The sequence below is a fragment of the Podarcis erhardii genome, assembly GCF_964252035.2.
Source record: "Podarcis erhardii genome assembly, chromosome: 1".
NCBI classification, from domain to species: domain Eukaryota; kingdom Metazoa; phylum Chordata; class Lepidosauria; order Squamata; family Lacertidae; genus Podarcis; species Podarcis erhardii.
In genome coordinates this window covers 44,057,977-44,083,083 of record NC_138497.1, presented here as the reverse complement: position 1 = coordinate 44,083,083, position 25,107 = coordinate 44,057,977, and the positions used below count along the sequence as shown (strand labels likewise).

The 25,107-nt window shown below is 43.0% G+C and overlaps 1 protein-coding gene across 1 annotated transcript in view; it reads right to left on the bottom strand.

The window, feature by feature from the left end:
- Nucleotides 1-24,956, bottom strand: part of RTF1 (RTF1 homolog, Paf1/RNA polymerase II complex component) — a 27,936-nt gene extending 2,980 nt beyond the window's left edge. Inside the window, exons 1-17 of the mRNA XM_081861271.1 lie at nucleotides 24,729-24,956; nucleotides 16,969-17,079; nucleotides 16,655-16,802; nucleotides 14,959-15,160; nucleotides 13,376-13,490; nucleotides 12,560-12,671; nucleotides 7,121-7,256; nucleotides 6,444-6,621; nucleotides 5,378-5,460; nucleotides 4,635-4,722; nucleotides 4,449-4,556; nucleotides 3,159-3,236; nucleotides 2,666-2,787; nucleotides 2,325-2,382; nucleotides 1,407-1,484; nucleotides 626-721; nucleotides 298-409 (exon numbers count right to left, since the gene is read on the bottom strand). Coding sequence (XP_081717397.1) covers nucleotides 298-409; nucleotides 626-721; nucleotides 1,407-1,484; nucleotides 2,325-2,382; nucleotides 2,666-2,787; nucleotides 3,159-3,236; nucleotides 4,449-4,556; nucleotides 4,635-4,722; nucleotides 5,378-5,460; nucleotides 6,444-6,621; nucleotides 7,121-7,256; nucleotides 12,560-12,671; nucleotides 13,376-13,490; nucleotides 14,959-15,160; nucleotides 16,655-16,802; nucleotides 16,969-17,079; nucleotides 24,729-24,806 — 1,903 coding nt within the window. The 5' untranslated portion in view covers nucleotides 24,807-24,956. The remainder of the gene's footprint in view (nucleotides 1-297; nucleotides 410-625; nucleotides 722-1,406; nucleotides 1,485-2,324; nucleotides 2,383-2,665; nucleotides 2,788-3,158; nucleotides 3,237-4,448; nucleotides 4,557-4,634; nucleotides 4,723-5,377; nucleotides 5,461-6,443; nucleotides 6,622-7,120; nucleotides 7,257-12,559; nucleotides 12,672-13,375; nucleotides 13,491-14,958; nucleotides 15,161-16,654; nucleotides 16,803-16,968; nucleotides 17,080-24,728) is intronic.
- Between the last annotated feature and the right edge of the window lie 151 nt (nucleotides 24,957-25,107).

The following is a 25,107-nucleotide window of genomic DNA, read 5'->3' as shown; positions in this document are numbered from 1 at the left end:
AACTTTAAACCAGCTCCTCAGTCTAAATAGAAGCTGCACTTTTTGAAGTTTCTGGTTCTTTAAGCTACATTAACCAGAAAAAGAACAGCTCTAGTAACAGAAGTTCATTTTTTCAAAGTTATGGCTGCTCGTAGTTTCTGCCGCGATGCACAAAATTTGTGTATTTTCCATTCACATGCTTTGGATTTTTGAAAAACCACCCGGCTATTTATTTATTTTTTTGCAAGGTGGCACCTAAAACTCTTTTCCTTTTCTACCACCTTTACCTTTCATTCCCTGAGGGACAGGCACACCTACCTGAGCTGGGAACCTGGAGATCAATCTTCACATCAAAATCATGCACTTTGAAGAGATCCTCTGAGAGGTCACTGGCAGTTTTTGAATTCATATCTTTGTCTTTTCCCTGACTCTGAAACAAGAGACATCTTTTAATATCAAGTAACACAGAAGGTTACCCAACCATGCTTTATTGGCTATAGTGTCTGAAAGGTTCCATTGTAGACCCCGTTCTATTCTTAGACGCAGCTTGAGGTTTAAAATGTGACTATTTCACATGGTGGCAATTCCAAAGGTAAGGATTACATGACAGAAGCGTATGCAACAGCAAAAAGTTGAGGGAACTTGCCTTGCTCATGTCCTTTGGAGCATCTGGCAATACACCTGATCCGTATTTTGCATTAAGTTGGGCAAGAATAGCAGCTTGGACAGCAGGATCTCTAGACTGTGAAAAAGGAAGAAATTTAATGTCAGGTTGAACAATGGACTTGACCATTTATAGGTTAACATTTCTCTCTTCATACAGAAACAAGTATGTATATAAAGGGGGGAATTAAAGGTAATACTCTTCTAATCAGCACAAGCATTTTAGCTTGTGGAATGGAATGGAACAAACCTCATTCCTCAACACTGTTATGGGGGGTTTCCCCGACCTCCCAAAACCAATTTCAGGGGGTAGGGTGTGCACAGAGGGAGGGGGAAACCCCATTGTACAAGTGGAAGTGTCTGAGCGGGGCTTCCACTGAGAGGACTCATTAGCTGAATCCCAACCCTTAATATATCCCATGTACCCATATCCCACAGCTCAATAAACGTATAGTTAGAAACGTATACACTATCTTTCCAAATGGTTTCAGTGATTTTCCATGCATGACAGAAATACTCTGCTTCAGCTATAAAAATGGGATTTGAACACCAATACAGCAGTCTGCTGAAACAGGAAATAAATATACTGTTCTCCTCTGCAGGGGGCAATAGACTATAGTGCTGCCTTCTTCTAGATACATTTTCAGTGATCCACACCTTATGTTGCCGCATCTAGATACACACTCTCTCTCCCCCCCCAACACCTCCATATGTGAATATATGCCCTGCTACCAACTGCTGTCAATTCTCTGCATTTTACTTACGTTGGAGACTATTGTGGGCTTACACTGCCGCCGAGTAAAGGGATCCATCTGTTGGTTTTTCATACTGTGGCTTTCAGCCTGCAGAGAGAAATATGAAATATGCAGTCCTGTTTTTGCCTTATGCTTTCCCCAGCATATCTCCAAATGCAGCTCCTCGGAAACAAGGAGAGGGCTATTGTCCCTGTGTCCTGCTTGTGGGGAACCCACAGGCATGTTTTTGGCTGCTACAAAACAGGATACTGGACTAGGTGAGCCTTTAGTCAGATCCAGCAGGGCTCCTCTTAGGTTCATAATGAGAACAATTTGTCCACCCCTCAACTTATCAGAAAGCTAAAGTAGGACTGCAGGTGCCAATACTGCTTGAGCAATTCACAAATAGAAGGTTTAAGAACAAGTGGAAGAAACCTTCCATATGTAGGAGTCCCAAGTGAGTATTTTGGGAAAAACATTTTCTTCCTCATTTACCATATATGCGTACATATGCAAGACAGGATTGGGAAGGGTGAGAAAACATGCCTATGGAGGGTGTGACTACAAACTAGAGTGCTAAACATTTCCCTTGTCTTCTATCAATAGATTTTCCCCTACCCTAGGCTCTTAACAATCATAAAGCTTTCCTGGTTGAGACAGTTTCAAACCACAGTTATATAGTGGCATTAAAAGCCAATGGTCGCTGTAGCCCTTTCATCATCCCAGACAGGGAAAGTCAGCCTCCAGCAAAAGCAGGCAGGCTTTAAGTTACTTTATCACAACAGTGCCACTCAAGTATAGTTGCATGTTATTGCTTGATACTAAATGGCAATATGGTAAGGCTGTCCAGAAAATTATACGTCATCGTAAAAAGCAGCAGAGAGTTCAGAGAGCCACCTTTCCCATGACAATATATTTTGCCTTCTTTGCACTATCAACATCACTCACCACTAGAGCCTTTTCAGATTCCACAATGTTCCATTCTCTATTCCTCTGATTGATGTAACTGCAAAACGAAAGAAAAAGAAAAGGTGTATGTATTTCACTTACCTCATGTATTAGAAAGGAACTCTGAAATTCAGGGTCTCAACAAGCTATTTTTCTAGAAGTCATTTTCTATTTCTTTTTGAAATGAGAGATAAATTCTGAACCCTGAAAAGTGGTGGATTCTGTCCAGATGGAAAATTAACAAGATCACTCTGAAATAACAGCAGTGACCAATACTGGTCACAAAAGCAGTACTGCTGGTTTTCTGTTCCCGTGTCTATTATTAAATATTAGGTACCAACCTGATGGCTGAAATATTTTTCGTTCTCTGGCGATCCAAGGCCTCTGCTCTCTCCTCTAACTCATTAAGCTGGTCTTGAATCTGTTTTGCTCTGTCCTGATCTCCCATGTCTTCTGCCATGGCCTTTAATAAAAATAATTATTTGTTAGGAATGAACAACTGTTGTAGCATCAGCTATGTGAATTGATTAAAAACCATGAGGTTATTATGTTGTTAGTTCAACTGGTTATGTGCTTTCTTTGTTAATAACATATTATACTTCAGGATCAACAGGGATCTGACTCAAGACAAGAGAAGCAACAGTTAGTGCACTTATCAAATTTGAACAAGTTGTGTCAATCTTTACAAAGGATTCTCAGCAATAAAGGGGATACTGGTGTCCCCCCCTCGGGAAACAAGTTAAGCAATATTACTGAAATATATATTGAAAAAGGCAGCCTTAATCTTGAAATAAATTATTTTAGGGGCCATTTCCCAGTGTCACCATATTTTACCTTTTCTTTTAGTAGCTGTGTTTTCTTCATGGCATAGTTTGGTGGTGCTTTCCGGAACCTTTCTTTCTCTTTTACAATCTACAAATGCAAAAGGGGAGGGGGGGGGACATTATGAAAGGTGGGCTAACTGATGGTTAGTTATGAAAAAGCTGCTCTGGCTCGCTCTATTCAAGCACTGACAAGCCAGGCTAAGGTCCTACATCACTCACTTTGTGGCCTGCTGAAATTTTTGTTCCTAGCCTGTATTTACATGGTACAAGAACAGTAAAGAAGCATTTTAAAATTTATTCCATCATGTTAACACACTGGCTGCATGTCCACTAGCCGACAATAATCTATCAAGAGTAACTGCAGTCTATCTTTGTTGTTACATGATTACGGGTGGCACCGTATTTTTCGCTCTATAAGACGCACCTGACCATAAGACGCACCTAGTTTTTGGAGGAGGAAAACAAGAAAAAAAATATTCTGAATCCCAGAAGCCAGAACAGCAAGAGGGATCACTGTGTGGCACTCCCTCTCACTGTTCTAGCTTCTGGCTTAGCTGCGTGCAGCCTCTTCAGGGCAGCGGGATAAAGGCTCCCCCTGCCCAGAAGAGCCTGCACGGGGCTAAGCCAGACGCTAGAACAGAAAGAGGGAGCGCTGCACAGTGATCGCTCTCGCTGTTCTGGCTTCTGGGATAGCTGCGCAGCCTGCTTTTGCTCCTTAAGATGCACACACATTTCCCCTTACTTTTTAGGAGGGAAAAAGTGTGTCTTATAGAGCAAAAAATACGGTAAGTACTGCAGAGCCCAGCTAATTTCTCTTGTGGGCAGATGCTAAAAAACAACAACCCATCTCTCCTCCTCCCTTACAAACCTAGTCTTTAGTGCCTTACTCACAATAGAATACAAGTCCTACTTCTGTTGTGATCTAACTTTTGCAAATCTGAAGTAAGTAGAGTAACTGTGATATGCCAACAACACTAAAATAGGATAAGAACCAGAGATAGGGAATCCATAGACCTCCAGACATTTTTGGGCTACAACTCTCATCATCCCTGACCACTGGTGCTGCTGCTTTGGGCTGATGCGAGTCCAACAAAATCTGGGTGGCCACAGGTTTCCCATTCCCAATATAAACAGTCTTTTCCAATACGATGTCTTTCCCAACACGAACAGGAAGTCTAACCCATCTTATGTTTACAGAACTAGAATCTGGCACCTGAGAACATCTAAGAGCTCACCTACCTTTCCATTGTGAACCTTCAATTGTATGGGTTCAGCTCAAAAGTACATTTTCTTCATTTACCTCCTCAATGTCCTGGTCATTGAATTTATAGTTGAGGGCTTCTTTGATAGACATGTCCTTCTTGTTTATCTCATCTAGTGTTGGTAGCTGCATCCCGGCAGAAAACATCTAGATGTTAAGAGAAATAGTGTCAGAGTACTTCATTCACCATTCAACACTCCTGTTTGGAAAAATGGAAATACTTACAGCTTCCTTCCACTTCATGAACTCGCTCTCTGTGAATTCTTGATTGGAGACAAATTCTAAGCGGAACACACGCTGGTCACTGCCATGCCTGCACAGAGAAGGAAAAAAGGAGCCATCATTCCACAGCACCTTCCCAAGGGCAGGGCAGCAGGAGACAGATATAAAGTGCATTTATACCTGGCTACTAAGTATACCTCTGTATAGTGACTATGTTACGCTAACTCTAACTTTGCTACAGGAAGACACATTATAAGTTTGTTGGAAACGGTGAAGGGGGAAATGTTAGTAGGAATAACATAGCATACATTCACTCAGTTTCACTCAAATATTTGTTTGGACGCTCCATTTTTTTCATATCTCTAAGGAAAATATTGGGAAGGCCTGAAATCAAGGAGAAGGTCCTGATGGAGGAAGCAATTTTAATAGATTTCCCTTTTGCTCCTCAAGCCACCTCCCACACTCTTTGAGGGTCCCTGAAGCCTCTGGAGAAGTATTTCAAAGAGCACAGGGGAAAGAAGGAATAGGCAAAAATTGCCTCCCCTCCAGTCCTTCAGTGGGAGCGTCCTGTGAATTCTGTTGCGCATGAGGAAGTCCTTGTGCAAATGGAACAACTTTGTTGGATAAACTCCTCTGTGCTCAATACCCTGACAGAAATTTATCAGCTTCCTACTACTCAAGGATAGAAGTATTTTGGAATTTGCCTCTCATATACCACGCTCTCAAAATAATGGAGCAGGTCTTACCTTAACTGCAATCCTTTGTTTGTCCTGGTACCTCCAAGCTGATAAACCTTTGCAGTTTCTACAACACCTGTTATTTCTGCCACCTATATAAATAAAGATAAAGTGAAAAAGGATGAGTACTTCCATGGAGGGGGAAAGGAGTCAAGAAGAGGCAGACTTAAGAAGGAGAGTCTAGATGGAGCTGGAACAAAATGCCATGCCTACTGGCACATCTGTAATGGTGTTCTTTGTTTCTGAAGCAATAAGGCCTTATCTCATAAACAAAGTATAATGGCAACATTTAAATTGCAATGGCTTGGATCGAGAATTGTTCCTAGTGGTGCGCGTATTCCCTTAGAACAGCGGTTCTCAACCTGTGGGTCCCCAGATGTTGTTGGACTACAACTCCCATCATCCCTGAGCTCTGGCCTTGCTAGCTAGGGTTGATGGGAGTTGTAGTTCAACAACATCTGGGGACCCACAGGTTGAGAAAGGCTGCCTTAGAAGTTCTGCTCAGAAGATTCTTCCAGCAATGAAACGGAGATGAGGACTTTTGCTAAATCCCCTTTCCCTCAGCAGGTCAGAGGATGCTCCAGAGCACCAGGGGTATGCAATAATACTCATTTTCATTGTTATCAGCTGCATTCCTCTGCGGAATCAAAAACCTACTGTTGGCAGATGGTTAAATTTGGACCCAACATAACAGGTGGCAGCTAATTTCACAACAGTGGACTTCTAGTTCTACAAGAGAAATTCCCCTTCCTCTTCTCACTGCTGTACTCTCTTGGTACCTCCCCTCATCTGCTCCGGAGGGTCTTCCAACCTTTCGAAACAGATTCTGGGGTGCACAGAGAGCTGCAGCAGGGAATGCATTCTGCTGTGTTGTCCGTTCCACTGGTTAAACAAGGGATTCTATAGATCTTGGTATTTATTAAGAAAAAGAGGACAGCAAGGTGGGATAAGTAAAAGGGCTTCATAACTAATATTGTGTTGTGTAATTACCCGCTTTCCCGTCACCATATATTTGTACAGTGTCCTGCTGCTTCTGGTGTCAACAGGAATTGGGTTTGATCAAGGATATACTCACTCTGTAAACTGGTTTGCTATTGTGGTTTCCTATGCCGATGCGCACAAAGCAGCCAGTGACCGTCTTGGCAAAGAAAGGCATGTGACACCATCGCTCTAGTTTGTGTCGAGATAATCGAACCCGATTCAGTTCTTCAGGCAAGGACACTGGCTGTGATTTAGGAGGGATTTCTTCTTTCCTAGCATGACACAGGAGGAAATATTCAAACAGAATGAGAGTGCCACACTCACGTAACAAAATCCACACATCAACACAGTGGTTCTCAATTTTTATTTTTATAGTGGTGGAACCCTTCACTTTAAACAAAACTTCAGCAAAGCCCTTGCAGTAAAGTATTTTAACTGGTTCTTTAAAAATGGACGGGGGGAGTTTATTATTGGGAAAGCAAGCAAGTGAAAGCCAGTTATCTCACCTGTACACTAAAGGGTTCAAGGTGGTCAAATGGTTCTCCTGTCTTCCATTTGATCCCCACAACGATCTTGTGAGGCAGATTGGGCTGACAGGTAGTGAATGGCCAAAGGTTACCCAGTGTTCCTTAAATATTGAAAGTGGGCTTCCCCAGTCCTACTACAGCACACTGCCTCTCTCATAAGATGAAAACAAGCATAGCCCACACAGAATACTATGAAAGGTATACAGCTTTATTCACTGCCCTCAAGCAGTACTTCAGTACTTACTCTTCCTCCTCATCCGAAGATGAAGATCTGGATGAACGATCAGTTTTCTCACTAGATTTGTCGTCTTCTTCTTCCTCTTCATCATCTGAGTAAACTTCACTCGTTTTTAATGGCTGCTTCTTTAAAAGCAACTCAGCTAAAAAGGGAAAATGACATAATTCTCTTCTGTTCAGTTTCCTTGACCAGAGACTCCTTTAGTTAAAATAAGTAAGGCTCCAACCAGGTATTGCCTCAAGGGAGCCCATGCTGTTAGCCCTGTTCACATTTTTTTTCCTTCCAAGCTGAGTTCCAGGGCTAAGCATGGCTGAATTCTTTTTGGCTCAAATTAAGCTTTACTGATTACTGCATTTGAGTAAAGGAGATTGCTATTCATCTACCACATCTTACTTCATTATGTACCTTAGAAATAAATTACATGTTAGATTTACATGGGAAGCTCTTCAACACAATCATACAAAATTAGTTTATGTGCACTGGCAATTTGCATGTCTCTTTATATGAATTCTGAATTAGTAAAATGTGTTCACACTCTGAACTCTGGTGGATACCAGAGCACAGATGGTAGATATATTGCCATCTGTGAACCTTCTGACGAGACACTATTAAGGAGCTGTTATTAGGACATACTGCTGTTCAAAGCAACACAGGTGTATAATGTTCACTTGTAAATGCTAAAGAAATACATTTACTGGTGTCCATTAAATCCGAAGAACTGCCCACATATGATTCCTCTAGCATTAGCTGCAAGACAAAACATCAACAAGGAAAATTTGTTTTGTACCCATTGCCTTTTAAAAACTTAGCTGCTGGGGACAAAACACAGCATGAACAACATTGATTTTTATGTAATTGATGTTTCGTAACTATGCAATATATCCTACTGTGGGATCCATGGATGAAGGGTGTGTTAGAAATATCTTAATTAAGAAGTGCAAGTGAGCCAGACAGATATCCCAATACAAGATGGATAACAGTTGTCATTTGCATTTACATTTATATCATGGTTATTAGATGAAGCTGTAAGAGGAAATAAAATAAAAATAAGCTTTTCCCTAAATGTTAACATTAGAAGTCTGCAAATCAATAGCACATACAAGTAATTCCAAGTAAAGTGCTTGTGGGAATATGGTCATTTGTCCATAAGAGCATGGGCAAAAGTTTATTATTGCAAGGATGATTTCATAAGCAGAAAGCATTGCTTGGAAACATGATCAACGCGTGGAGAGCTCATGCCATCCAATGATTGGTCCACGTAGCATAGCATGATCAACTGCGTGGTCTGGTGTGAGAACATGAGACTAATGTATTGTATTGTCTTTTATCTGCTGACTGAGGCAAAGCTCTCTCCTTGAATTTGTATCTTTTCTGGGACTCACAATAAAGGTTGGGGCAGCAGCAGCTTCTAGAGAGAGCTGCGGCCACAGATTTCTGCAACCCATCTTGGTGCGAGACTGATTATTTACGGATGGCGAGCTGGTTCTCGTCATTTGGTGCCCTGTGTGACTACCTTCGGACTCCACGTTGTTTCTCATCGTCCAGCGCTCACCACACCTTTTTCATCCGCTACGGATCCCAGTGAGTGCTCCCAGTCCTTCTGCCTTTGTGGGGCAGTCTTTTTCGGACTTCGACTGATTTCGGACTTCACGACGCTACGGTTCTCTCAGCACCCACCACGCCCGGCACGGGTTTCAGGCACCATTCATCCTTCCTAGGATCCCTGGTGAGTGCTCCCTTGTTTCGCTCCTTTTCATCCTTCGTGGATCCCTACTCTCACTATCATGGGGCTGTCTCTTTCTGCACCACAGAAGAAGTTTTTTGATGAACTTAAATTTCTCTTGGCCAGTAACAACCTTGTTGTCCTGGATGCCGATCTCAAGGCACTCATAGAAGCCCTGGACACCCACTGCCCCTGGTATCCTCAAAATGGCACTTTGAATTTAAAAGACTGGGAAAAAATAGGGCAAATTTTCCAGAACCATCCTCAAATTGATGTCAAAGTTTTGCATGCCTGGTGTAAAGTCTACAAAGCTATGTCGAGCTTAACTCCTGCAAATATCCTCCTGGCTGCCTCATTGCCTGTTTCACCTTCCCTTTTGGCTCCTCCTTTGCCTCTGCATCCCACGTTGCCTTCTTCGAATCCTCCGGTTTATGTCCCTCCAAAGCCCCCACCTCCTCTGCCCAAGGCATCTGGCACCGCTTCCACCCCACTTCAAGAGGCCCTTCGAGCGGCTGCTCCGTTGCTGGCCTTTGATTCTACAACTCCTAATCTCTTTCCTGTGATTGCTCCTGCCGCCCCGGGGGGAGGCCCAGCCCGGCACGAACAGTTTGATTTGAGATTCATAAAGGAAGCTTTGTCTTCTGTACCTGATGACAAAAATGAGCGAGATGGCCGTTGGGGCAGCGTCAGACAGGATCCTACAGAGCCTTCTGGACAATTTGTCGATCGCTTGTATAACACCCTTAAGCGGCAAGTTCAAGATATGGCAGCCCAAGAAGTGATTGTCCGCCAGCTTGCATTCGATAATGCCAATGAGGACTGTAAGCAAGCGCTGCGCCCTTTGATGACAACTCCCAATATAGCCATTGCAGATATGCTTAAAGCCTGCCAATCGGTGGGGACTGATTGCCTGCTAGCCACGGCTTTGTCCACCACCGTGTCCCAAAATCCTGCCAAGGATAAAACCTGTTTTGGATGTGGCGAAGTGGGTCATTTTCATGCGCAGTGCAGATCTATCGCACAGCAATGTCACCCTAGCACAAAGTGCCCCATCTTTGATACAGGCCAGGACTTGTCAATTTTATGAAGCACATCTTAGATCTCACACTGGCCACCCTGGGTATTTGGCAGAAAGGATTTTACGCCTGCTGAACTTCACTTCGTCTTCGCCCAAGGAGACACCAGCGCCTTGCAACCGTATTTTACGCTGTCTGCCTGTGGGAATCTGCCTTCTGACCTCAACCCGCCCTGCAGCTGGAGACATCGCCATATTGACGTGCCCTGGATGGAGTCACCTTCTACAGCTGTTCCAGTGTTTCCTGGCACGTTGAAAGGCCATCTTCGTCTCTACTGCATTGGCCCCCCTTTTTCCCTGGGACGCCAATTCTACCACCAAATATCATGACAGTTTTGCTGCTTCTGGTTTGGGAACTGAGCCTGGCTTTGAAGGATGCCCTCGCTATACTGGCATCGCTTGGATTTTACCCCCCAGATCTCTTCTTCTTTTCTCCTCCCTCAGGAGTCCTGCCCCATGGTGTGTTCCCCTGAGCATGTACAGAAAGCTGTCTTGGAACTATTGTGGACTCTTGGCAGGACAGGGGGTGAGGAGGTTTCAGTGTGTTCCAGTTGTTTCATTCTTGTGCTTTGGCATGGTTCCCGGACAGAAAGCAAGTTGCAATGTGGTTCTTTAGCAGGGCCTGAGAAGACAATGGGCTCTGTTCTCTGCCTTGTTGCAATCTTTTTAGTTACAGCAAGCGGGATATGCTTGGCTAGTGCCTTTCAGCTGCTGAGAAAAATGATTTTGAAATAAATGTCAGAAATAAGTGATGTAGCACTTAAAAAATTTTATGTTTTAGATGTAATCCTTGCTTCCAAAGGTGGAGTTTGTGCCTTGATTCATTTTCATTGTTGTATGTATATATCTGATCAATTGACTAATATCTCTGCTACTACTGATTATATGGAACAAATGATAGCCCGAAGGTTTTGATCCATGGAATGGTTGTTTTCTTGGCTACCTAATAGAGCATAGTTAAGAAAAATATTATTGATTGTAATTGCATGTATTGTTGGTTTTATTATGGTGTGCTGTATTCAATGCCTACCCTCTTTGATTTCCCAATGTAATGAAATATATGATTAAGGGTCCCTCTTATAATATAAACAAGAAAAGAGGGGATGTGGGAATATGGTCATTTGTCCATAAGAGCATGGGCAAAAGTTTATTATTGCAAGGATGATTTCATAGCTAAAAGCATTGCTTGGAAGCATGATCAACGCGTGGAGAGCTCATGCCATCCAATGATTGGTCCACGTAGCATAGCATGATCAACTGCATGGTCTGGTGTGAGAACATGAGACTAATGTATTGTATTGTCTTTTATCTGCTGACTGAGGCAAAGCTCTCTCCTTGAATTTGTATCTTTTCTGGGACTCACAATAAAGGTTGGGGCAGCAGCAGCTTCTAGAGAGAGCTGCGGCCACAGATTTCTGCAACCCATCTTGGTGCGAGACTGATTATTTACGGATGGCGAGCTGGTTCTCGTCAGTGCTTTGAAAAGAGTAGCCTGATTAACTGTCAAATAGTCTATTTCCACTGTGTGTGTCACTGATGCATAAAAACCCCAACATCTTGGTTGTTAGTTAAGGGAAAAGGAGTTAATTAAGGGCTATAGCCATGTTAAAGAATGAACATTGCTTCCTTTTTGGGATATCATTTTAAAGTGCAGGAAGCTCACAAAATCAGATGCTCTAATGCAAGAGTGGGCAGAAGATTGATCTCTGGAAGATTTGCATCAGCTCAAGAAAGGTTTCTGATTCTCAATCTTATAACAAAAGTAGCAAGGAAATGATTCCACACGCCCAATCTGAATTTGCCTGATAAACTAAAGAAAGTTTTGAGGCAAAAAGTAGAAGGACTATGACATCTGTTCAGCTCTGATACCCAATATTCCTGGGCTCTGAATCTTTTAATTCTTAAGGCTCGTGGCTCTTTATTTCTAGTAAAAGACCCACACAGGCCCCAGGTTCAATGCCCACCATCTCCAGGCAGGACTGGGAGAGACCCTTGTCTGAAACCATTGAAAGCTGCCAATGTAGAAGATACTGGGCTTGATGGATCAGTAGTATGACTCCATAAAAGGCAGCTTCCTGTATTTCCTGACCATCCCATCAGGAAAAACACAAATTAAATCTTAACAGAAATATTAGTATCCCCAGCCAATGACATTCAGGAAAGAATAAAACTTTTGCGTAGCTTGTGCCTAGTCCCTACATTATCAGGGTGCTTTGGTAGTGAGCACTGGAGAAGCCTTTTAGTTCATATTGAGCAGGCATAGGCAAACTTGGCCCTACAGATGTTTTGGGACTACAACTCCCATCATCCTTGACCACTGGTCCTGTTAGCTAGGGGTGATGGGAGCTGTAGTCCCAAAACATCTGGAGGGCCGAGTTTGCGTATGCCTGATATTGAGGGCATAAGTCTATCACTTACTACGGACATACAAGTTAACAGCCCTTAAAGGCATGTAAAGTCACTGAATAAAAAGTAATCAGGAAATTTGTGGGAATGTGGTAGCAATGAACTGTGCCTCCCTCCACAGTTAGTTAAATGAAATCAAGGCTCTATAAAGGGTGTAGTCCCTGGGCATCAAGGAGCACCCACATTCTTTAACTTGAAATGTACTCCACAATTTATCCTTTTCATGGGCTTTTGAACTAACCTGTTCTGTTCTTCCTTTTCTCCCTTTCTGCTTTCAGTTCTTCCATGGCTTGGGATTTCTTATCCAATTTTTCATCTCGCTTTGACCGTCGCTCTTTATTGTGTGACATTACCTATGGAAACACACAGCAACCTTTATAATAGCTACTTAGAGCTCATGCCCCAAAATAACTACACTTACATACACTTTCATCCACATCACTTCTCTTTACAATGTTTTGAAGTCTTCTGGATTATTTGCAAAATTTGGTTTGTAATGACCATTTAAAGCTGGCCTGGAATTTATTCTAAAAAAGGTTTTATACTGCACCACTTCATTAACTTATCTGAAGAAGAGGGCATAAAAAAGACCATTTCTGCATGCAAATATATCATCCAGAAGTGCAGAAAAGCTACTGTAGCTCTGTTATTGGTCACATTGGCATAACAGAAAGTGATTACATGATTTTCCAAAAATGGAGTCCAGTGGCACCTCAGATTTATTGATTATAAATCTGTTAGCCTTTATAGTGCCATAAGAGTCTTCTTTTTGCTACATTACAACACAGATACTTCCTAGAAATGGTTTACCAAAGGACTGCTACCTATATAAAGAATAATGGAAGACAAGACAAAAATACATTGCTCCTGTTCAGTTTTCATTATTTAATCTGGTTTGGTTAGGATGAAGGTGCATGTTGAACTGGAATCTAAGTGATTTCACATCACTAACATCTGAGTGATTTCACATCACAAACATCTGAGTAATTTCACACCACAAACACCTGGTTTTAGGCATTTGTCATCACCTGGTAAAGTGAGCTTGCTCTGTTCTTACCTGGGATTCCTGGATCTGGGTGAGTTTTTTCTTCTCCTGCTCTTCTTCTTGCTTCTTCTTTTTCTCTTTCTTTTCTTTCTTTTTTGCTGTCTTTAATTTCTTTTTTATTTCAAACCTGGGCTCAAAACAAGGGAAAAATGAGTAAGAACCTGCAGTCGCTTTCACACATCATTAGAAGTCAAGGGAAGATGAAATATTATAACATGAAAAAGGGATGGGAAGCCATTTTTGTATGTCAACAATCCCATTTCCTGGGGGACAGTAGCATAGATTGGTGAGTGAGTGGGGCTAGAGATGGCAGTTACTAAAGCCCAAAAGTGGGTGAGGCAGGAGCTGGATGCAGAGGGACATATATTTTGTCTCTTTCAACAAACTTTTTTTTTAGCATCACCACTTCTCTCTCCCAGCTCCAGTTATGGGATGAATCTGAATAGTGGCTTCCCAACCCTGCTCTAAAGCAAGAGAATTATAAGCAGGAATAGACTGTAATAATAGTTACACTAAAGGTGGGTGAAAAACATGTCCACCCATTACTGTTACAGACTAGGCAAATTACTGGCAAAATCAGGTGACTTGTTGCTCAGTTTCAAAGCAAAATACCAGATCTAGAAGCTGGCAGGTGAGCCTAAGTGTTTGAGTTGATGGGATTGATCACTTTAAAGCATGACTACTCTAGGACAGTGGGAAGGGTTCAGATAGATGTACAGAGCCATCCACCAAACTAACAACCAAGTTATGTTCAGAACCTACTGAATTTGAACTGTATACATGAGAAGCTCAGTTCTGCAGTCAGATTTAGAATGGTGAGAACAAAAGTTGCTTGGTTATGCCTAGAAATTGCAAGCTTTATCTGACCAGGATTTTGCTTGAAACAGAAATCCGAAGAGCTGCAAATGAAATTCTGCAAATGATTTGCATCACATGCTGCAACTGAAACTCTCCATGCTGTTCGGTTCCATACTAGACTGTAAGAACAACCTGGCGGGACCTATGCTGTGCAGGACTTATGCTGTGCAAACTACAGAAAATGACTATTTGATTTTTCCTAGCAGTTCGAGAGTCAGAAGTTGGGCCTGAAACAGGTAGAATTCGTTTTCTACTTTTCCTAGCAAAAGCAGATTCTCTCTAAATGCATTTAAATATAATTATTTGAAATAGAATTGAAAAGCACTTTTATTGAGGGAAGTGTAATTTTTTCTATCATCTTCCTGTATTTAATTTTCAGTAGGTTGGAGATCTGGTGGTATGACACTATTTGTTTGTGTTTTTATATGTATATGCATGTGTAGTGTGTATCTATATCTAATATAGGTAGGAAACAAAAACAACACATTCTGACAATTTCTTGCACCCTGCAAAGGGTAATTTTGTAATCTGCATTAACTCATTTCTATCCTTTTTTTAAAAAAAACCAAACCAGCTGGGAAATGATATGTAGGTATCCTACCAATACTGAGCACAAGTAGACATTGACCAAATGAGAACTAGCAAGCTTACTAGAAATACAGACATGAGGGTGTGTGTTGTATATGTAGAGGGCACTGAAATTGTTATTTAAGTTAGCCTTTAAACATAAACCTCACCTCCTCTTTAGAACTTCTCTCTTCTCTATCCGATTAAACAACTCCTGCTCCCTCTCCTTTTCTGTCATCTGTTCTAGCCGAGCTCTGTCTTCTTCATCACCCATGAGGTCCTCCCCATAGCCATCAGTGAACTCATCTTCTGAAGATGAATCAGAGTCTGAGCTGGAACAAGAGCTATTGCTTTCAGAGTCAGACACTTCACCTGAAACAAAACAGAAAGAATCCATTCTGCTGAGTCAACTGCAGAACTCCAGATAAAGGCATACATTCCTTGTTACTATTGCTTCCCCTTCTCCCCATCACCATCTAACTTTGTATTCTAAGCTCCTCAGGCAGGTACCTGTCTTTTCCTTTACTACTTTGGAGCATGCCATGTACACTGGTGACACTAAAATACACACATACCTGTGAGAAAGTAGAAAGTATCACTAACAAACCTCAACTATGGCAGGAGAAAATACATACACATTATTGTATCTTTTGTTACTCCTTAATAAAGTAAAATTAATAGAGTATGTGGGCCTCTGCATAGGATGGAGTTGCAGGATTGTAAAAGAAAGTAACTTTTAGGCAAAAAGTACAGGTGCAGCCCAAAGGTCTAAGAATGTCAGAAAGATTACAATACTGAGAATACCAAAGCCACATTCAGATGTATTATTCGTTTTACTCCAAGGGTTCAAAGCAGGCTACAGTAATGGTAAATGAAACACATTCCTTAAGGGAAAGAAAAACTTGTCAACTCTTACCATTAATCATGCTGTTTGAGGCTGATGGGAGTCCAACAAGACCTGAAGGACCACAGATTTCTCACCTCCAGTGCAAAGAATAAAGGAGCGGCCTCATATACAATAGCAAGCGGCTGAATACTAATAGCGTATAGCTCAGACAATCACAAGAATGGTCCAAGACACTAGGGATTTAATATTGCCCCCCTCTGCACACTGTTCTGGAGGTTCTCCCAATACTTGCATAGGGCTTCGCTAATGAGACTCATTAGATCAGGCATAGGCAAACTCAACCCTCCAGAGCCAGTGTGGAGCAGTGGTTAAGAGCGGTAGACTCGTAATCTGGGGAACTGGGTTCGCGTCCCTGCTCCTCCACATGCATCTGCTGGGTGACCTTGGGCTAGTCACACTTCTCTGAAGTCTCTCAGCTTCACTCACCTCACAGAGTGTTTGTTGTGAGGGAGGAAGGGAAATGAGATTATTAGCTGCTTTGGCTCCTTAGGGTAGTGATAAAGCAGGATATCAAATCCAAACTCCTCTTCCTCCTCTTCTTCTTTTTGGACTACAACTCCCACCAACCTAGCTAACAGGACCAGTGGCCAGCGATGATGGGAGTTGCAGTCCCAAAACATCTGGAAGGCCAAGTTTGCCTATGCCTGCATTAGATGAATCCCACACTAGATTTGTAGAGGGAGGAAAAAATGATTAGAACAGACCAGGAAAATAAAATTACATGTATCTTATTACGGAAGGCTTAAATCATTGTCCCTTTCTTGCCCTTTACATCTAAATATCTAGAGTGATAGGAAATGTTAAACAAGCACACCAGTGTTTTACATATGCTTTTAGTACTTCAGCACAGCCTACTGCAAATATAAAAATAATCTGACCTGGAAGAACAATCTAAGCCCAACAGAAAATGAGTGCCTACAGAAAACCACCCACATTACTGACATGGTGCATCCTCTTACCCTCTTCAGGTGCTGAGCTCTCTGCTGAGCTTTCTTTATCAGAACTGCCTGATGAGGCTGCTTTGTTCGTCTGTTTCTTCATGGCTCCTTTTTTCTCTGCTTTCCCAGTTTTCACTTTCTTTTTGTTTTTAGAACCTCCGACTGTCCACTGTATCACAGGAGAAATGAAGTGAATCATGGCTTTCCCAAACAATCAAGTTAATTTTACAGGAGATAGGACAAACTACAAGAGAAGCCCAGATTATAATATTGATTTATATTGCAGAATCCACACTGATTTGATGCAATCCACTTATTCTTGTAGAAAAGCTTACCTCTACATCGCTGTCTGAAGTCTCAGAATCTGAAGATGCTGTAGGCTTACTAGCAGGTGCTTCTTTTTCCTCAGAGTCACCACGTTTCCGTTTGGCAAGTGATAAAAGCTCCTGGTAGGAGAATAAATATACTGTTACCTTTAAAATGAAAAGACTCTAACCCTATTAGAGACACAATTTTCACCATATCACTTCTCCATCAACCCCATCAATTTTTCAGATATGCTGTCCCTTAAAGTACCAGTGTTATCACATGGTGTAAATGTACTGTACAAATCATTAAAAAACAAACTTCGCATGCATACAAGCAGGGCTTTCTCTTTTGCGACCCAGCTCCTCTGAACTCCTTCCTAAGTAAAGTCCACAGGTGCCTGACCATACAAACTTCTAGAAAATGTGTAAAAATGTTATTTCAGAAAAGTTTTAAAGAATCACATGCTTCTTACGCTGTGCTCCATTTGTGGCTCTGGGTTATTTGGCGAATTTAAGTGTACGCATTTGACTTTCAATTTGACAGAATTGTTGCAGTCCACTTTTAATACATAAAAAGCCAATATAATAAATGCAAACAGGTGGACCCATTACAAACTATATTACACATGAATCCAAGTCCTTAGACCATGGTGGTCCAACTTCATACCAAGTGGGCTACTAGAATACTTTGACACGGAACCCGCAGACCACACTCTGCCTTGTCACGGGGGTGCCAGGCTTTGGGAAGGAAGTGCAAGGATCTGGCAGGGTCCTAGAGCCCTTTCCAAAGCTGGGAAAGTGCTAACAAGGCTTTGGAAAGGAGGACGGAGGACTCTAGGACCCTGTCAGAGCCCTCATACTTCTTTCCCAAAACCCAGCTTACCTGGCTTTGGAAAGCAGTGTGAGGGCTGTGGGGGGCATAAACTGTTGCCAAGAGCTACCTAAAAAGGTATCAGGGGCCACATTCAGTCCTCAGGCAGTGTGTTGGACCACCCCGCCTTAGACATTTTAAAGCACGCCCATGAGTCACATTAGAACATTTGCTTATTGGAGTGCTCCCCTAAGTAACAACTTACTACATGGGAGGGCTTGATACATGTAACTTCAACAAACAGCTACACAGATCTCTACAGAATTCTACATATCCCAATGGCCTACTTCACAGAGGTGTTTGGGCTCTAGGAGATGAGACAGGCAGCTTTGCTCCTTCCTGGTCATTCTGATGCTATGCTGAGCTAAGCCCTGGTTTGGTTTAGCGTGTCATCCAAACCCAGGCTCATGGTTTAGCTCTCTCCAGGCTAACCATGAGCCGTCCTGTGGTTAATTGATAGGATTTTTTGGGGAGAGAAAAAAAAAGTATGCCTGACCTGAAAACATGCTATGCCAAATCGCAACTTAATTCAGCCAGAGGAAAGCAAAGCCGCTGCAATCTCTGCTCCAAGGCCCGCCACTAAGCTGTGGTGTGGCTTAGTGTGACATGCTAACTAGGCCAGTGGCTGGCACAGGAGGCCAGAGGTGTAAAGTAAACCTTCCAGCCACCCCATTTCAACCACTGGGAGCACTCCACTGAACAAGGCACACTACAGGGAAGATGGATTTCTAAGTATCATTGAGTTTGCTATTAAAAAAAACAGGAAGTGAAAAACATACATTGAATTTTCATTAGAACCTGCTACCTAAAAGATGTGTTTCAATTCTCATAAAGGCTTGGTTCAGATGTCATGCTATGTGATAATCAAACTTTGTTTGGTGATCAGAACTCCCCTGCAGGCTTGATTGTCCCCCTTTCCTGGGCTCATACACTTTCTCCCCCCTCCCTTTCCTGGTTAGTGATAACTTAAGAGTTTTCTGTGACCTCTGAACTACAATCACCATTAACCATTAATTGCTCTCAAACAAATTATTCTGGGCAAACCATTGTAAACACTTACGAGGGTGCGAGGGAGGAAGAATGTAGGTGGGAGTGGGCAAATAAGTCTGCAGTGCTGTGGTGTGCTCCCAATTGCTAAACCATGGTCTGAAAAACCAGGTAGCAAAATATCTTAACTGGACCACTGTCTTAGTAAGACTGTGCTAATATGCAAGAAAGAAAATTCTTCATAAGGATTTGGCATTTCCCCTGCTAGGGAAAGATGCTTCACAGTTTCTTCTGGCTAATATTGGTCTATTGTACTGTGAATTATTATAGTTTAGAAAGACCCACAGTTTCCAAGCAACTATAGAAGTGAGCAAAATGGAAGTGAGGTAATATTGAAGTTTCATCATTACCCACAAAGTTCTAGCACTTGGTAGTAAAATCATAATTTCTCTTTTAAATGCTAGATTTAAGCTACAAGCAGAAACTAACCTCAAAATCTGATACATTGGCTTATATTAATTAAGCACTTGGAAGGTTAACATCAGAATCCTTTATTTGCATACACATTTTCCCAAACATAAACAGCACAGTGATAATTTTGGCATGGAGAAGAGAGCTTCTCAATGAATAAATAAAATATCTCCCTTTCCTCTGAAAGAAAATCAGAAGCACATGGTGTTGCATGCTGTTGTTTTCAAAGTAACAGCTGTCAGACTACATATTGATGCCAATGGCAGCTTCCCACCAGATGTAAACAGCAGCCAAAGAAGGGGGTTTTCAGCAGGATTGTACCACAGGAATATGTTGAAAAATATACCCCTCCACTACAACTCCAATCCACCCCACCCCCACAATTGCTATTTAAATTTGAATAAAAAGCACCCAAACTATATGCTTAATGCCATGTAGGGCTTGGTGCACAAATGAGCAGTCACTGGACAGCAAAAATGCTTAAGCACTGTTGTATATAACAAAAATGCTAAAAAGCAGTACTGTCTATACAGAAAAACAGGTGAATAAGCCCAGAAATGTTGATTACCAAAATCAAGCAATATTTATTGGGTGTTTGATCTTTCTCACCAAATTCTGGGGTTTTCTTTTATAACCATATCAAATGTTTCCTCACTAGTTATAGGTTCCTAGAGATGTTAAAACCAGTATATTGGATCCACAACATTCCTTCTATAAATAGAAGAGCTCCTTCTGTTTAAGGAAGGGACTGAGAACCACCAGACAATTCCAAAGGAGAAGAGGAAGGGGAGATGCTCCAACCCTCTGGAACAGTTTTTCAGGGACACAGTTTTTCAAGGAAGGAGGGATTGATGGAAAATCTGCTCACAGGTATCAGGTTCAAAATCAGTCTCTATGCAAAAAAAAAGTTGTATCATCATCATCATCATCATTTAGTAGTAGTAGTAGTAGTAGTAATAGTAATAGTAGTTTTCAGTCTGCTAGGTTCTCTTCTCCTACTTCCAGATATCCAATCTTTGCCTCCTCTCCATTTTCTCACCTTAGCTCTCTCCACTGCCACCAGCTATTCCTTTCCATGTCTAATCAGATGACTGCATTACACACAGACAACAACATCTGTGCAGTTTTGCTTACAAACTGGCACAAGGCACCCAAATGTATTTCCAAATGTGCATCTCTATTAAAAACTATGTGTCTCAACTTTACACCTTCACCAGCAAACCTGATATTAATATTTACAGTACCATAAAGGCCACATTTTCATTAAGAATGTACATTGATTTCTACCTTTCCAGCTTCCTAAGCCACCTATAATCCTAATATTAACTATTTAGGTTTAAGCAAAGAGCTTAAGTGTATACACCTAGGGTACATTTCCAATGAATTCAAGAATGAGTGTTTTACATAGTATTAATTCAGATGTCCGTGGCCATATCCATTCAAGTAGGCTGCGAGTTTTGAAGCAATTTAACAGAGGTATTGCTTAGCACCCAGCTTCAGTAATCATGTAAGGTGTAAACACTCTACTCATACAGTGGTACCTTGGTTCTCCAACTTAATCCATTCTGGGAGTCTGTTCGACTCCTGAAACAGTTTGAAAACCAAGGCACGGCTTATGATTGGCTGCAGGAGCTTCCTGCACTCAGTTGGAAGCTGCAGAAACCATGTCAGACGGTCAGCTTCTGAAAAATGTTTGCAAACCAAAGCTGATTTGTTCAGGAGCGAAGCCGTTTGAGTACCAAGGTACCACTGTACTACAGTATTCTCCAATTGTTAATGGCCAAAAATGGAAAGTTGGGCTTACTGTGAAGTGCTCTTCTGGTCAAAATACAGCAAAGGGGTTAAGTAAATTTTCTTGTGGTAGATGACAAGGCCCAAATCAGAAGAAGTTAAATGCCTCTATCAACTGTTTGACCATGGTAGCTATCACTAGAAAAAAACACATTTAAACAAGTACTCCAACAAGAACAGAAATGAAGACAAAGAAAGACATGAAACCACTGCGGGAAACTGCACAATTGTATATAAGAACAACCCTTCCGCACAGTTGTCTTCCATCAGCTTTGGCTGGTTGCCCAGCTGCATCCCTATCTGGACAGGGATAGCCTAACTTCTGTCATCTATGCTCTGGTAACCTCTAAATTAGATTACTGCAACGTGCTATACATGGAGCTGCCTCTGAAGATGGTTCAGAAACTTAAGTTGGTGCAGAATACAGTGGCTTGGTTGCTCACTGGGGCAAGACAGTGTGAGCATATTACACTGATCCTGCCCGACTGTACTACTAATTAGTTTCCTGGCCCAATTCAAAGTGCTGGGTGTGTGTGTGTGTGTGTGTATATGTGTGTGTGTGTCTATATCTATATATACAATTTTTACTTATTTTCCATTTAATTATATACATTCACATCATCATTATCCACTTTACCACCCTGGCTCTTAGAGCCATCAACTTCCTTCCCTCCCAAAAAATAAATAAAAAAATAATTAAATAAATAAATAAATAAATAAAAAACTTCCTTCCCTCCCGCCTCATGACTATCAAAATTAACCTTTATATCATTGCAGTTTGTACATTTTCCAATTCTAATTGTACTCATTATGAAATTACTTGAAATTTAAATAAATATAGAAAGGTAGAAAATTTCTCATTACAAGTCTTCAGGCAACACTGCTAGTGATGTTAATTGCTTACAATAATCTTTCAAATAAATTTACTCCAGTCCTTTTGGAATACTTGATCATGCTGGTTTCAGATTTTTCCTGTCAGCTTTGCCAGTTCTGCAAAATCCATCATCTTCATCTGCCTCAAAGTGCTGGTTTTGATCTATAAAGCCTTATACAGCTCAGGACTGCAAAACCTCAAGACCGCCTCTTGTCATATGAACTGATTTGGACCCTGCGCTCATCATCTGAGGCTCTTCTTCATGTGCCTCCTCCATGAGGTGTCTGGAAGGCGGCAACACAAGAACGGGCGTGTGAAATGCTCTCCCCAGGGAGGCTCCCCTGGCGTCTCTGTTACATATTTTTGAGGTGCCAGGTAAAGACCTTCCTCTTCTCCCATCTCTTTGTTTATTTAGCCAATCAATGGCCTTTTAAACTGTGGTGTTGTTGTTATTACTTATTATGCTATTTCTGGGTTAGCAGAGTTTGTAACCTGAAGCGTCTGTAACCTGAAGTGTCTGTAACCCGAGGTACCACTGTAGTGGTAGTTTCTGGAATGAAAAATGGTCTAGTACCTAGGCATTGTCGGGCTGGATCCATTGGCATTTTCACCACCTACAGAACACCCATAGTATCTCCTACATATTGTTTAGGGAGGACTGATAGAAGGCTTTGACAGTATGAACCAGTCCACCACCTAGCAATTTGAATTCTTAGAGCTGTTGCTGTTTAACTACCAATTGTGCAACTGGAGGCACAAGTGGCTTGGATGGTGTGATGAACCTTGGAACAGGAGATCCTTAACACAATCAAGAAGATTTTGGGCATCACATGGCAGGACAGTCTCAAAGATGTGTTTTTCCAAGCATGTTCACACTGCCGTCTCAGCGACACCTATTTTGGCTTGGTCATGTCCGCAGAATAGAGGATGGCAGGATCCCCAAGGATGTGTTCTATGAGGAGCTGGCTTCAAACACTAGGCCCCATTGGCAGACCAACTCTGCATTACAAAGATGTCTGCAACAGAAACATGAAGACTGGCAACATCAACCCCACCACATGGGAATCCCTCATAGATGACTGCAGTGCCTGGTGACAGACAGTCAGTTTGTGTATCCACAGCAGTGACCAGAGGAAGAATGACCACTGGGAGGAGCACAGAGAGAAGAAACACCAGAGAGAAGCACAACTGGATGCCTTCAACTGCCCCAGCTGCAATGAAACATCTCTCTCCCATATTGATCTCTATAGTCACAGCAAGTGTTGTAACGCTCCAACAGTTTGACTTCACACTCATAGATACACTCCTTCATTGTCTACTGTGACAAATCAATGCCAACCAACTATAAACCAGGAGATCTGAGAACTATGATTCTTTGGGATAGAATAGGCCCCAAACTAGGACTTGTATCCTGAGTGGCTGAACCTTGCACAGAGTTCACGCAAGCTGGAAAGGCCCACATGAGTCTCTGAGTCTAATTCTATGGCTCTGACCTGAGTGCAGGTCACGAAAGGATCTTTCCAAGCAGGGGCTCAAGAGCAACAGAACACCCCTTTTATTTATTATTATCTTAATAGAAGATAGAAACAAAAAGACTGGGTGTGCCCTCCTCTTCTGTACCCTGTTCAATTTTTGGTCTGCCTTTTACTGAAAATGGAATTTGCAGCTTTGATGCTGAAACTACTGCCCTACTAACCAAGAAATGAAGTTGTATTGGTGTGCTTGTTTTTCACAATCCATGCACTTTGCATACACCAAGACACATAGAAGAGACATTAAATGTTCAGGTTCCAGAAACCTCTAGAGAGGAAGACAGACCCCAGCACTCTAAACCAAGCAGAAATGATTGCACCCTGCCCAAAGCCAGAGAAAATGGATATTATGTTTATTAGCAGTGCTGAAGTATCCAAAGAGGGGTGGGGGGACTAGTAAAATTGTAAGAGACACAGAAAGGAGAGAATCTGGCAAAAGGGATCTTGCTGTGGAAGCCTGAACATGAAACATAGAATACTGTGAAGCTTGGAAAGTTAAGAGAGACCTTATGCAGAATTCCCCATCTGCCCGGCTGTATGTCAGAACTAAACCACTCACTTTGGGAACCTCGGACATTGCAGGGGGAGACTTTTCTCAGTGACAGGAAACACGAACTAAGACGGATTTGTTGCAAAAGGTCCAGAAACCAGGCTACCTATTCCCTATCCCTCAAAACATCAAGCACCATTGAGTTTCAAAGGACTCCTATTTAGGTGGGAGCCCAACCTATAGTAGGGGGTGGCTAGCCAATGGCTAGTCCAGATGATGCTGGACTAAAACCCTCACTGCCCCTGACCGCTGGCTGGGGTTGACGGGAATTCAGCAACACCAGGGGACCAAAGCCTAGCCGCCCCCGAGCTACAGGCGCCAGATGCATGGTTGCCTGCCCATCCCATCACCTGGCGGAGGGGTCCGTCCCGTCACTGACGAGGAAAACAACAACAACAAAACCCCTTCCCCTTGAGATATTATTTTCCCCTCCAGGGCGCCTGCTTTCGAGGGAGCCTGGCACCCACCCGCCCCACGCCCCCCTTGCGCCTCCTCCTCACCCACGTTTGGTGCCCAGAGTCCTCCCGCCATCGCCCCCCACACGCGAGCCCCGCTCTGCCCCTCCCCGAGGAGCCGAAGCCGACGCACCCGCAGACGCTGAGGGACGGAGACCCGAAAGCTCCCCTCAGCCGCCCACGGAGAGCGAGCCCGGCGGCGGCGGCGGGCGGGCGGGCGCGGAGAGAAGCCCTGGGCCCAGCTCGGCTCACCCACCTGGTCCAGGTTCTCCTCGCTGCCGCTGTCCTCGGTGTCGGAGTCAACGAGGACCCGGCCTTTCCGCTTCTTCACCATGGCGGCGCTGGCGGCGCTCCGCTACTGCTGCTGCTGCTGCCGCTGCTCCTCACGGCGGGCCCCGCAGGCGCGAGCGGCGAGACACTCGGAGCGGCCGGGCCTTTGCCGAGCCAGCCGCTCGCCCGCCAGCTAGCGAGCCCGGGACACAAAGGGCACCGAGCATGCGCCATGCGACGCCCCGCCTTCTGGGGCGGGGCGAAGGGCCTGGCACCGAATGGGGGCGGGGTCGAGGAGCGGCGGGCCAGTGGCCAGTCGGAACGGGGAGGGAGGGGGCGGGCGTTGTGGTGGAACAAAGAGGCGG